This window comes from Mustela nigripes, chromosome 7, assembly GCF_022355385.1.
Source record: "Mustela nigripes isolate SB6536 chromosome 7, MUSNIG.SB6536, whole genome shotgun sequence".
Classification (NCBI taxonomy): Eukaryota; Metazoa; Chordata; class Mammalia; order Carnivora; family Mustelidae; genus Mustela; species Mustela nigripes.
In genome coordinates, this window is record NC_081563.1 from 37,086,216 (window position 1) to 37,100,746 (window position 14,531).

The following is a 14,531-nucleotide window of genomic DNA, read 5'->3' on the forward strand; positions in this document are numbered from 1 at the left end:
CACACACACACACTTTCTCTCTAATAAATAGATACATATTTTTTGTAAAAGTATATAATAATTATGCAGAAATACATACATATGCATACACACTGCTCTTCACCTTCTTGTTTAAGATGCATCTTTCCATATCTTGTACAGATCTACCCCATTTTTTTTTTTTTTTAAGTAGGCTCCATGCCCAGTGTGGGGCTTCAGCTTATGACCCTGAAGTTGAGAGTGGCATGCTCTACTGATGGAGCCAGCCAGCTCTCCCTCGATCTCCCACATTATTTTTAATGGCTCTTTAGCATTCCATGATATAAATGTAGCCTAATTTATAGAAGCAGTCCCTACTTATTAGGCACTTTGCTTCTAGGATTACTGTTATTATCAGCAATGCTTTCTGAATATATTTTTGACCTAGCAAATGTGGCTCAGTCAGTACACTTTATTTTCACCAGTAAGATTAGCAATTTACTTTTTGTTAGGAGTTAAGTTTACAAGTAGTGGGCAGGGAGGGTAAACCTGACAGGGAGAAAAAATGTAGAGCGTGAAGTTCCCTTCCCTGAACATTGAAGATCTGCTTTCCAGAAAGATCTTACCAGTTACGCTTTCACCCGCAGGGCTTGGAGCTCCAGCTTCACTGTTGCATTGCTAATAATCTTTCCTAATTTGAGAGTAAAAATAGTTAAGTATTCGTTATTTGAGTTTATAAGAAATTTTTAAAATGTAAATATTTTTGTATGTAATGATGCTTTTAGATATCAACTGAAAAACCGAACAGGTTTAAATGTACTAGTAAAACTACTCCTTGTTTCTGATGTAGATATGCCTTCATGCCGTTAATTGATGATTCTGATGATGAAATTGAAGAATTTATGGTACCATCTGAAAATTTAAGTAAGTGACATGTTTTCTTATTAAATGACCGTTGTGTTGTACCTTTACTTATGATGCAAAGTCAGATACATTTTTTTTCCTATTAAAATAATCTTAAAACTATATCTGCCCAAAGCCCTTTTATGGTAGATAGCCACAAAAGGAAGTCAGTAATAAAATTTTCATGATCATTAATGTAGTTTGAATGTTTGTTACCTGTTTGCTTTTAAAGTCTAAATATTAAAGTAGGTATACTGTTCCACACTAGTAATTTAGATTACATTTTGCTTAGCTCCTAATAATCTTCTTCTTAATGAGGATTGCTAAATTTTCTTGAATCATCTCTTCTTGCTTTTCAGAATTATAGATATCTGTTCATTCCCATAGCATTTCTAATTACAGTTTTAGTGCTGTTTTCATCTTTCAATTAATTTCTACATAGCACTTTATCATTTTATTTTATTAAAATTTTATTTATTTATTTGGCAGAAAGAAATCACAAGTAGGAAGAGAGGCAAGCGGGGTCGGGGGGAGGCAGGAGAGCCTGATGCGGGACTCGATCCTGGGACCCTGGGATCATGACCTGAGCTGAAGGCAGAGGCTGTAACCCACTAAGCCACCCAGGCACCCCTCATTATATTAATTTTACCATAGTACTTGAAACATTTGTTAAGGCAACATCAATACATAATTCAGTTGCTGAGAATAAGTAAGGGTAGAGCTATAATGTGTTTATGAATTGTAACTCTCAATATTATTAAGCAGTCAGTACCACAATCTGATGAGTAGAATCAGTGCAATCCCAATCATAATTCTAACTGACCTTAAAAAAAAAAACAAAAAGTGGTTAATGTGTTATGGTTAATGTTAAAAAACAGTTAATGTTAAAAATAATGGTTAATTATTTTTTTTAAGATTTTATTTATTTGGGGCGCCTGGGTGGCTCAGTGGGTTAAAGCCTCTGCCTTCAGCTCAGGTCATGATCCCAGGGTCCTGGGATTGAGCCCCACATGAGGCTCTCTGCCTGGTGGGGAGCCTGCTTCCTCCTCTGCTTCTCTGCCTACTTGTGGTCTCTGTCTGTCAAATAAATAAATAAAATCTTAAAAAAAAAAAAAAGATTTTATTTATTTATTTTAGAGAAATTTTTTTTTCAAATTTATTTTAGAAAGGAAGACTGAGAGAGCATAGGGGTGGGGCAGAGGGAGAAAAGAATATTAAGCAGGCACCCCAGTGAGCATGGAGCGTGACATGGGGCTTGATCCCAGGACCCTGAGATCATGGCCTGAGCTAAAATCAAGAGTCAGATGCTCAACTGACTGTGGCATCCAGGCGCCCCAGTTAATCTGATTTTAAAATATGTATGAAAAAGAAGAGGACCTAGAAGAACCCGAACATTCTTGTAATTACAACATGGGCAAATCTTGAAAACATTATACTAAGTGAAAGAAGCCAATCCTACAGATCACAAATTGTATGATTCCAGTTAAATGATAAGTCCATAAAAGGTAAATCCATAGAGGGGCGCCTGGGTGGCTCAGTAGGTTAAGCCTCTGCCTTCAGCTCACATCATAGTCTCAAGGTCCTGGAATCAAGCCCCACATTGGGCTCTGCTTGGTGGAGAGCCTGTTCCCCCTCCACCGCCCCCCTCCCTCGCACCTGCCTCTCTGCCTGCTTTTGATCTCTCTTTCTGTAAAATATATAAATAAAATGTTTTAAAAAATAAAAGAAACATTATTAAAAAAAAAAAAAAGAAAAGGTAAATCCATAGAGACAGATTAATAGACATGTGGTTTCTTTTTAGGGTAATGAAAATCCTTTTTTTTTGTTTCTTTCTTTCTTTTAAGACTTTATTTATTGGGGCACCTTGGTGGCTCAGTGGGTCAAGTGTCTGCCTTTGGCTTAGATTATGACCTAAGGATTATGGGATCGAGCCCCACATCAGGCTCCCTACTCAGTAGGAAGCCTGCTTCTCCCTCTCCTTCTGCCTGCTTCTCCCCACTTCTTGGGCTTTCTCTCATTCTCTGTCAAATAAAGAAAAAATCTTTTAAAAAAGGTACCATTTAAAGATTATTTATTTGTCAGTAAGAGAGAGCAGGAGTGAGGGGAGAAGCAGAGGGAGAGGCAAAGGGAGAAGCAGGCTCCCCTCTGAGCAAGGAGGCCGATGTGGGACTCGATCCTAGGACCCTGGGGTCATGTATGACCTGAGAAGGCAGATGCATAACTGACTGAGCCACCTAGGCATCCAGAAAATCTTCTGAAATTAGTGGTGATGGTTGTCCTGAAATCTACCAAATTGTACACTTCAAGATGGTGCATTTTATAGTGTGGAAATTCTATCTAAATAAATAAAATTAATAGACTTATAGTAATTTCAAGACTTTAAAAAATTTCAAGTTCTACTGATCAAGATAGTGTGATATTGGCAGAAGGATGGAGAAACACAGTAGTGTTTCAAAATAGAGTTCAGGGGCACCTGAGTGGCTCAGTCATTAAGCTTCTGCCTTTGGCTCAGGTCATGATCCCAGGGTCCTGGGATCGAGCCCTGCATCAGGCTCCCTGTTCAGTGGAGAGCCTGCCTCTCTCTCACCCACTCCCCCTGCTTGTGTTCCTCTCTGTCAAATAAATAAATAAAATCTTAAAAAAATAAAAAAGTCCAGAGATAAATCCACAAGTATATGGTCAGTTGATACTGTTGTTGTTACTCTGTTAATAACATTCTGAAGAAAGTACTTTTATAAGTAGCCAATTGATTTCACATAGTAGGTTTCTAAAGGTTTTATTTTTTAAAAGGAATGCAACAAAGGCACCTGGGGGACCCAGTTGGTTGAAAGACCTGGTCTTGGTTTTAGCTCAGGTCATAATCTTAGGATTGTGGGATCCAGCCCCAGATCAAGCTCCTGCTAGGTGTGGAACCTGCTTGGGATTCTCTTTCCCTCCCTCCCTCCCTCTCTGCCCTTCCCCACTCTATAAATAAATAAATAAATAAATAAATAAATAAATATTTATAAATATGAATAATAAAATGAATTAATAGTTAAAGTAGCTCCAAACTGGAAACTTCATTCACCAACTAATCTTTACAAGAGAACCAGGATGTTCTATGAGGACAGAATAGTACTGTCAGCAAATCTAGTTGTTGGAACAACTAGATGAAAACATGGAGGAAAATTCACCTAGAATCCTTACACAGATATCACATAATAATTAATTCAGGATGGACTACACACCTAGATGTGAGAACTTAAACTATAACTCTTCTGCGGGCACCTGGGTGGCTCAGGCAGTTAAATGTCTGACTCTTGATTTCGGCTCGGGTCATGATCTCAGGGTTGTGAGATTGGGCCCCATGTTGGGCTCTGCGCTGGGTATGGAACGTGCTTAGGATTCTCTCTCTCCTCCTTTGCCCCCCCCCCCAAAACTATTAACTCTTCTGAAAGAAAACAAAGTATCTTAATAACCTTAGGACATGAGGAGTTACCATACAATTTAAAAAACTAATAAATTGACTTTACAGAAATTAAAATACTCATCCAGAGAAACAAGAAAACAAAGGGACTTAAATAAAAAATTCTTAGACTTAAATAAAAAATTAGACTTAGACTTAAATAAAAAATTCTCTGTACATATATCCGAGAAAAGACTTGTATCCAAAATATAAGTAAAATTCCTATCAATCAATAAAATATAACTCAATTTGTAAAAACAAAAAAATACTTGACACTTCACCAAAGAAGACAAAGGAATGACCAATAAGCATGTGAAAAGGTGCTCGGTATAATTGGTTATCAGGGAAACACAAATTAAAACCAGAGTGAGATACCACCACATACCCACTAGAATGATTAAAAGACTGACAGCATGAACTGTTGGAGAGGATGTGGAACAGCTAGATCACTCAGACACTACTGGAAGGAATGTAAAGTACTAAGACTTCTTTAAAAAACAATTTGGTTCTAAAAATTAAAAAAAAAAAAATTGGTTCTTAAAAAGAACCAATTTGGTTCTTAAACCTATGTCTACCATACAACCCAGTCATTCTTTTTTTTTTTTTAAGACTTTATTTATTTATTTATTTATTTGAGAGAGAGAGAGAACAAGAGAGAGCATGAGAGGAGAGAGGTCATTCGGAGAGGCCGACTCCCCGCTGAACAGGGAGCCCGATGTGGGGCTCTATCCCAGGACTCCAGGATCATGACCTGAGCCGAAGGCAGTTGCCCAAACAACTGAGCCACCCACGTGCCCCCAACCCAGCCATTCTACGCCAAGCTATTTACCTAGAAAAAATTATAGAAGTGAAAGCAATATTCATAGAAAGATACTGATGTACACCATTATTTTCCAGCAGGTTTATTCTTAATAGTTCAAAACTGGATATAACCCAGTGTCCATCAACAGTTGAATAGATAAAGTATTTGTGGTGTACCCACACAATGTGGCCCACACAATAGATAAAGTAGCCCACACAGTGGGCTGCTGTTCCATCTCAAAAGTAACCAACACTGCAACATAAATCTCAAAACCTTTATGTTGAGTGAAAGTAGGCAAATCCAAAAGAATACTGAGCCCCTGGATTATGATTCTATATGTGAAGTTCCAGAACAGGCAGAACTAAACCGTGGTGATTATGTAAATCAGAACAATGATTGCTTCTGGTAGGATTAGGATTGACCAGAAAGGAATTTAAAAACCTTCTGTAATGTTGGAATGTTAAAGGTCTCACCCAAGATGGTAGTTGCACAAGTGTATATATTTGTAAAATCTCCTAGACTATACACTTAAAATTTGTGTATTTTATTATCTGTATTGCACCTTAATTTAAAAAATCAGTGTGTTGCCCCACTGAGAGAATAGATCTCAAATGTTGGGATTTTAAATGCCCTCCATGGAGGGGCGCCTGGGTGGCTCAGACGTTGAGTGTTTGCCTTCGGCTCGGGTCATGATCCCGGGGTCCTGGGATCAGACGGACCCTGCATCGGGCTCCCTGCTTGGCGGTAAGCCTGCTTCTCCCTCTCCCGCTCCCCCTGCTTGTGTTTCCTCTCTCGCTGTGTCTCTCTGTCAAACAAATAAAATATTTTTTTTAAAAATGCCCCCTTGGAGGGGCACCTGGGTGGCTCAGTGGGTTAAGCTGCTGCCTTTGGCTCAGGTAATGATCTTAGGGTCCTGGGATCGAGTCTCGCATCGGACTCTCTGCTCAGCAGGGAGCCTGTGTCCCTCTCTCTCTCTCTCTCTCTCTCTGCCTGCCTCTCTGTCTACTTGTGATCTCTCTCTATCAAATAAATAAATAAAATCTTTTAAAAAAAAATGCCCCCATGGAAACATTTTTTGATCGAGGAATCTCATTTTCATTCATTATAGCACTTCATGATTATAATATACCAACTGACCTTGTTTATGGAGAAACACAATTTGAAAATTATTTTAATAATTAAGATGAATACTTATGGGGCATAAATTACGTGTCAGGCACCTTGTATCACTAACTTGTTTAATGCTCATCAGAACCCTATGGGTAGAGATCAGTATTATCTCATTGTGTTGCTGGGGACACTGAGCCACAAAAAGTTAACTGTTTTGCCCAGGGTTGCATAGGGAGAGCCAGAATCCTAGGTGGGGCAGTCTGGTTCCAGGACTCATGCTCTTAACCTCTGTTCTGAAACTGCTGCAGAAAGGAGAGCCTGGGTCATACAGGAAGAAAGAAAATCCCCTTCCCTATTTTATTTTGACCATAGGTACATTCCAAAATGTACACCTCAGAGAAGTGAAGGCATAGCCAAAGATGTTTTATTATTAAATATGATACTGCAAATTCTATAGGTTTTTATTTTTATTTTATTTTTTTAAAGATTTTCTTTATTTATTCATGAGAGAGAGAGGCAGGAGCAGAGGGAAGAGCAGACTCCCCAGAGAGCAGGGAGCCTGATACGGGACTTGATCCCAGGATCTCCGGATCGCAACCTGAGCCTGAAGGCAGATGCTTAACCGACTGAGACACCCAGGCACCTCATCTATAGATTTTTTAAATCCATAAATTTTAAAATGTATCGGAACTATCTAAGGAAATATGCATTTATGTTTGCTTGTATATTTAAATTCCTCTAAAACCAGAATTCTAAACTAGCATCTTGAAAACCTCGTTGTTATTGAAACATTTGTGAAATCTATTAATTTTTGCCATTCCTCTTATATTTCCAAGTTGTATGTTAAAGCCAGCACCCTGCCTGAAGCTTCCAGTATTAACCCTTCTTTAGATATATGCATATATGAATAATTAGATATATATACATCTCTCTATAAAAACATATCTTTGTTGGGTTATTAAATGTGAGATTATGAAAGAAAATAACATTTTCCAATTTATATATTTCTCTCCATAATGTTTCTCATTATAGCTGAAGGAATAAAATTAAGAGTCTCAAAAACGGTTTCCAACGGAACAGCTAAACCTGCTACTTCTGATAATTTTGTGAGTATAAGATACTTTAACAGAGTCTGTGTCACATTCTCTGACTGTCAGGAAAACTTTTTCTACTAAGATTTTTTGCGTGACATTCGGTGTTACCGAGCAGCGACACTAGTTAAGCCTGCTGGCCGTTACTGCTGGTAGATACCGGCTGCCGGGGCCATTCTCGGACCAGCTGCATGGGCGTCGCTGGGAGCCTGTTCAACTCGTGGGCTCAGGCCCACCGCAGACCTACTGAGTCTGAATCTGCTTCTTCACAGGATTCCAGAGATGACTCACATGCACACTAAAGATGGAGAAGCTTTGACATAGTGGAAGCTTGTGTTAATTTTTCAACATTTTAAAAGTGATTTTTGAAGCCATTTCAGATAACATCTGCTATCTGTTAGGAAAGGACTTTATGTATTGCCTGTGCAGTTAACAAAATTAGCATTTGTTATAGAACTGTGGAAGCTTGCAGAAAATGGTCAAATAGAGAGTAGAGATAAGTTTTTTAAAATATTTTATGCATATTAATTAGGCAGTGGGAGTGCCTTTCATATAGTTTTATATTCTGCTTTCTTACAATTATATATGTTGTGATCAACAGATTATGAAATTTATGTATGCTTATAAATTCTGACAGTATAGATGACCCAGGAGTACAGTTTGATCTGTTGGTTTTGGTAAATTTTTTTATTTTTATTTTTGATAATAATTTTTTTTAAATGTGTTTTTTAAGTAGTTTTATAGTGATTTAAACTTTTTAAAAATTACAGCAGTTTTAATTATCTGGTGTTAGAGCTATTAAAGTTTAAATTCATTAAGATATTTTCCTTTTGGGATGCCAGGGTGGCTCAGTTGTTGGGCATCTGCCATTGGCTTGGGTTTGTGATCCCGGAGTCCTGGGTTTGGGTCTCGCTTCGGGCTCCCTGCCCAACAGGAAGCCTTCTTCTCCCACTCCCTCTGTTTGTGTTCCCTCTCTCACTGTGTCTCTCTCTGTCAAAATGAATAGAATCTTTAAAAAAAAAAAAAAAAAGGTATTTTCCTTTTATTTTAGAGATATATATCAGTTTATTTTATTTTATTTTTTAAAGATTTTATTAATTTATTTGACAGAGAGAGAGGGATCGCAAGTAGGGGAAGGAGCAGAGGAAGAAACAGACTCCCCACTGAACAGAGAGCCTAGTGTGGGACTCGATCTCAGGTCCCTGGGATCATGACGGGAGCTGAATGAAGGCTGACATAATTGACTGAGCCACCCAGGCATCCCTGTCTCACTTTATTTTACCATGCTTGCAAGCACATCGAGAGAATACTTTTTCATTTCACTAAATTAAGGGCAGTCAGCTCTTAATCAGAAGCCTTATCTCAAGACTTATTTCTACTTGAGACTCACTCAGAGAATTGGGGTTCCTATTAATACTGGCTCAGCTGCCTTGTTTCTCTCCTAGGTGAGCAAGATGTGATTAATACTAGAACCAGAGTATTCCATGTAGCCAAATCACAAAGAAACATTTTGATTTATTTAATATACCTTTTATTTTTCTTTCTCCCTGTGAGATAACCATAATTAAGTCTCTGTTAAGAAATAGATACCCTGACCGACCTGTTTTTCTTTTCTTGTCTCCTGCAGAGAGATGAGCATAAATAGAAGTGACAGAAATAAATAGGCTTTTGTCAATTTAGTAATAAGCAACTACTTGATTTTTAACAACGACTTCAGAGGAGCAGTCATCACTAGGTGCTTGTCATTTCGTATTCCAGTTGCACCATCTCTTGGATCGGGTGTAACAATACCACATTTGGCTGTTGGGAGCTCTTGAACTCAGTCATTCCTGAGAACTATAGAGAGTTGGTTCAGAATTCAACTTACTGAAATTTGCCCCAGACAGTACAAAATTCCAGTTTGCTTTTGCAAACCAAACTGTCATGTTTTCCTTTCGAAAGATTATAAACTCATGATATAAAAACTTGAACAAATTAGGAGGCATAATGAATGCTAGGAGTAAAAAAACAATAAAAATCAGTATTCTTGCTTTTTCTGTCTTATAAATCAACTGTGTTTCTGCTATGGTTTTTCAGGACAAAGAAATAAAACCTGTGAATCTAATGAAAACCAAGAAGTATGAAATTCTGAAATCCAGAATTTTTGTTTCTTTGCCTGTTTAAGAAAATACTGGCATAATTTCTGTGTGGCATGCATGCCAACTTCTTAGGAGATGTGGAAATGAAAAGGATTGTGCATTTGAATTTAAATGCTTAAATTTATATACATTATACCTTAAAATTCTACTTTCAGGGATTCTAAGCAAATGCTAATATATAAATATTTATTTCTACAGGATGAAGATTTGAAGTGGGTAGAAGAAAATATTCCCTCCTCATTCACAGATGTGTAAATATCCTCTGTTAAAGTTTGACTCTAAACTTTAGGATATCGTATAAAGAGATAATTCTCATACTTTGTCATGTGCTTTTCAAATATCATACCTCTCTATATTTTTATAAGCCCCCACCACTACTGAATGACCGGTTTCATGTCATGTTTGTTGGTGAACTGAGGTGTTTATTTCCATTGGCTCTGTCCCTCCAGATTTGTAGATCACAGACTATGCCTATACTTGGCTTTAGTATGTACATTGGCCTTTTAACGACATTGTTGTCTGTTTTTGTTTTGTTTCAGAGCTCTTCCTGTGTTAGTGGATTCAGACGAGGTAAAACATTTTTTGCGTATTTTCTTGGTCCTGTTATTTTCACAAAGTACAAGTGTATTTCAGAAAGAAATTCTGGAACTTTATAAAATGATGATAAATTCAGCAGGTTGGCAGACTGCACTGATTTGTCAGTAAAGTGTAAAGGAGCTCCAGCCTCATTTAAAACAGGAGAAAGATAAGCGCTTGTTGGTATGAAGGAAAGGAGAATTACAAGATTTCAAGTCTATGATTTTCTAACTTCTTGTATGTTTTTAAGAGTTTAGAATACTTTAAGATGGCAGTTTGTCTAAATTAATCTATACTTAACATATTTTGGGGGATATTAGAGTTTCTGTCTCATATTCATTTATTAACCTGGAGATTTGAATAGAAGATGTGGATTTGGCAAGGTTTGGGGGAGAAAAATGAGTTACAGATCATCTGGACATTGGAGTGTGGCCCACAATGGGAAGAAGTCTGAATTATAAGAATTAAAGGGTGGATGTGGGGAATAGGGGCTTACAGGAAGGAATTGTAGAGACCAGGAGTGGTAGCCTAGGCGTGATTTAGGTGGTGGCCAGGAGAGCAGGAGAGAACCTGCGGCTTTGTTGACAGAAGGGAAGGGCGGTGACCAGCCGCAGCAGGCTGATCTGACGGTAGGCGGCAAGTTTTGAGGAGGCTGTAGTAGACACGCACGTGGCTGCAAAGGAGTTGAACTTGAGGATTTAGAACTCTACAGAAAGACACGCCCTGGAGAATTGCTTTTAAAAGGGCACTTAGAGGATTCATATGATAAGTAATTTTGTAATTTCAAAATACATGAATTGTGTAAAGTGAGGCAGATCCCCGGAGGAACTCGGCCTCGGAGATCCATGTTAGCCCCATCCCTACGTCTCCCTGCTAATTCTAAACTCAAGACGTTTCCCAGCTGGCAGGCTGTTCAGGTTTTCTGAACTTGCCAACGGATATCGAGCATACATCACTAGACGTGTGTATTATCTGGTGTTTATTTTCTGTATCTAATATTTTTGTGTGTGCCAGTGACTCTACTTAGTCCCCCACAAAATCGTGACCATTGAAAGATTAGAGAATTGTTATGTTCTGAAAGGAGCATTAACATTTGCAAGTATATCATTTTTGTTGTTGTTGTTGTTGTTTTTTAAGGAAATCATGACCAGATCTGAAATGGCAGAAAAAATGTTCTCGTCAGAAAAGATAATGTGATTGAAACCCATAGAAGTGACACATAGTTAATGGTGAAGGCCTTCCTCAAGACTGAAAGCGGGCTTTGTTTTGATGGAGTGCAACAAGGTTTCATTGCATTATCTTGGAAATCTGTGTATTACAACTAAGAATTCAGGTGGTATGAGGGTTCTACGACCATTTTAAGCTGCTCTGGAATGTCGGCTTCATGTCCATCAAATTGCCTGGATTTGGAAATAATGTAAGAAAAGTATTATGATTAAAAAAATATGCCCAAATCCCCTTAGCTGAGTGGTAATAGGGACGTGGGTTTGGATTTTCTCTTTTCTCTGGAAAATATGACGATTCCAGGCTTAAAAATATTTTTTACATAAACACTCCTACTGTTCTTCATTAACCTTTGAGGTAGATGATGTGATTCTTCTGTAGTAAAGCAGCATCTCCATCTCTTGGGTGTATAGTTACTAGATGCAATAATAATTTTCTTTGACTTTTATACTGGAGTGATTTGAAATTAAGTACAATTTGGTTAGCCTTAGAACATGAGCATGTTTATATGGTTAGCTTTGGTGTGTGTGTGTACGTATACATACGGGTCCACACAAAGTCCTTGTTTGTGAATATCACCATGCACACCAAATCAGAATTGGGTCCTCTCTGAGCTCAGGGGAACACAAGTACACAGGTAAGAGGTCTTGATGATCACTTCCAAGGATTTGCTCTGTCGTTGTGTCCTCAGGCCATATGTGCACGTGCTGCTGCGGAGTCTGTCTGGGGCAGGTGCTAGACATGTGGCCATATCGCAGTTCCTCTCTGGCAAGCTGGGGGCTCACTACCAGTGACCCTTGTAGATGCTAGAACACTCTTTACATAATCTTGGTTTATTCGGTTTCATAATGAAACATGTATTTACCTGCACAGTATGTCACTATTAATCTTGTAATAATTCCTTAACCTTTAATCACGTTTTATACATCACTTTGTTACATTATGTATGTAATATATGATTTGAGAATTTTTTGTTTTAATATTTTTTTAAGTGCAGAACATTCTAAACTTGAAAAGTAGTTGAATGTAGAATGTTGGAAATGTGAATGTTTTGCTGCTTTCATGACCAAAGATACAGGGCTAGTGGACATTTAGAATAGGAATAAAAGTTAGAATCTTGTAGCTCTTTTTTGAATCGAGAATGACTTCAGAGAATTTTGATTGAGAAGCATTTAAAGTCTTAACCAGTACAAACATTTAAGTATAACTGTTAATTTATTTTCATTGTGAAGCTACAAAACAGAAGTTTTTCTTTCAAACCTGCCTTTTCGATTTATTTCTCATTTACTCATGTAATAGGAGTTAGCAAAAAAAAAAAAATAATAAATCTAGCAATAACGTGTCTTGAAAGATACTTTCAAATTTATTTTCAGTAGGGAACATTGAGCGGTTTGGGGCATCCTTCCTAGGAAAAGAATGTCAGTTAAGGTGGGGTCTATTCTGGTTTTGGTGTATTTCACCCTGGGCCCAGTTGTTGCAGAACTGGAGGTGACCCTGCCTTCTCATTCCTAACATTTTTCTCTACTACCACCCGGATTTTGAAGCAGACCCCCAACTCGTCATGGCTCCAGCTGAAGTTTGAAATATAAGGTCCTGGGCTTCTAGACTGTAGGAGCTGCAGATGTAGTGGGGCAGACATGGGGAGGGTCAATGGTGAGCCTATAGAAACATCTCTTTCCGCAGGGAAAGATAAAGGATGTGATGTGTGTAGCTCACCTCCAGGCTGAAATGCAGACTTTTCTCATCTTCCAGAGTAAGCAGGATTCCCTTCTGATAACCTTGTCAGAAATGTTGTTTTTCAAAGGGCATGTATGGTATCTGTCACTTTCAGTGATGATTGTATCGTCAGTTGATGTCTCTTGACCTGAACTGAGTATGCCTGTGGAAGGTCCTCTTAGCCCCCTCACAGAAATAAGAGGGGGTGTCCTTGGGCTATAGCTGTCCTTCCTCTGAAGGTCACTGGGGAAAAGGAATACCAACCCCAGCTGTTGCACGAAGTGTCCAGAAACTGGTCCTTAGAGCTTTTGAGTTTATCAGATCAGTTTGTTCTTGGGTTGCCATCAAGATGGGTCTCAATATAAATGAAGGAATTTGAGTAGAGTCCAGTTTTATGTGTTTCTAGAGAAAATGCTCAAGTGTTCTTATGCAAGTCATGTTAGATTTATATGATGTGTGAAATCTGCTTACAAGGAAATTTTCATGATTTGTGTTAGATTAGCATTTAATTGTCTGCTTTAAAGGATACTTAATTTATTTCAAAAATAAGGAAAAATAGAGGAATCAGTGTGAATTTTTTAAGACTGAGAGATGATGATCCTTTACTTTTCCTGTAAAGAAGATAATTTTTAAATCTTTCATATCCTGTAGAGAAAACCAACTTTTCCTCTGTGATATAGTACATTATGTTTGCACTACTATAATGTCAAGACTGAAAGTATAAAAAATGTACATATAAGATTAATTTTTATATCTTTTTTTTTAAAGGGGTTTGAGGTGCCTGCCTGGCTCATTCAGTAAAACATACAACTCTTGATCTTGGGATCATGAGTTCAAGCCCCACGTTAGGGGTAGAGTTTACTTTAAAAATAAATAAAAGGGGTTGAGTCTATTGCACTAAGCTCTACATGACTAATTTAAAGTGGAGAGATGTTGTGCTAGATTTAAAAAAATAACTAGTTTTCTTAATGTGTCTTTGTATGATCAACAGCATGCCATAAGCAATACAAAACACCAAGCCTTATACTTACAAGAAAAAAGGTTAACATACTGGTAAAGTTCTAAACATATCAAATGTACATAAGTGACAAAGGTAGGATTTTAAGGAAATGTCAGTATATAGAGAAGCTCAGTACTGCATTAAGGAACTTCTTTAGAGCTAGGAAAGTATTCCTGTGTTTGAGGAGAAAATTTAGGGGTTTGAGAAGTTATATTTTTCTATTTAAAAGGGTTAAATTATTGCATAATTTGGAAAAGGTTGCTTTGAATGTAGGACAAAACTGTTTCAAAGATTTTTGTTTGAAAAGTTTATGTATTTTTGTGCCTTAATATTTGTTCTGACTTTTAATAAAATGCTTTCTGAAATTCTGGGTGATTGATTCTAGTATTCTGTTAGTGCTAGATTATGTGAAGCTGCAGGAAATGTAGGCCCAAATAGATGCCAGGCTTTAAACAAAAGTCTTAAGACAGGAGACGCACTAATTAACAAATACGGAAAACTGTTCAACCTCAGTAGTGAGCAAAGAAATGCAAAATATGGGGCGCCTGGGTAGCCTCAGGGGGCTAAG

The 14,531-nt window shown here is 37.7% G+C and overlaps 1 protein-coding gene across 2 annotated transcripts in view; it reads left to right on the plus strand.

Moving 5' to 3' along the window:
- The window catches only part of TMEM87B (transmembrane protein 87B), a 52,216-nt gene extending 37,885 nt beyond the window's left edge, over window positions 1–14,331 (plus strand). For both annotated transcript variants that reach the window (XM_059405604.1, XM_059405603.1), the window contains exons 15-19: window positions 809–882; window positions 7,251–7,324; window positions 9,646–9,698; window positions 9,987–10,017; window positions 11,161–14,331. In XM_059405604.1, coding sequence (XP_059261587.1) covers window positions 809–882; window positions 7,251–7,324; window positions 9,646–9,698; window positions 9,987–10,017; window positions 11,161–11,220 — 292 coding nt within the window. In that variant the 3' untranslated portion in view covers window positions 11,221–14,331. The remainder of the gene's footprint in view (window positions 1–808; window positions 883–7,250; window positions 7,325–9,645; window positions 9,699–9,986; window positions 10,018–11,160) is intronic.
- The last annotated feature ends 200 nt before the right edge of the window (window positions 14,332–14,531 follow it).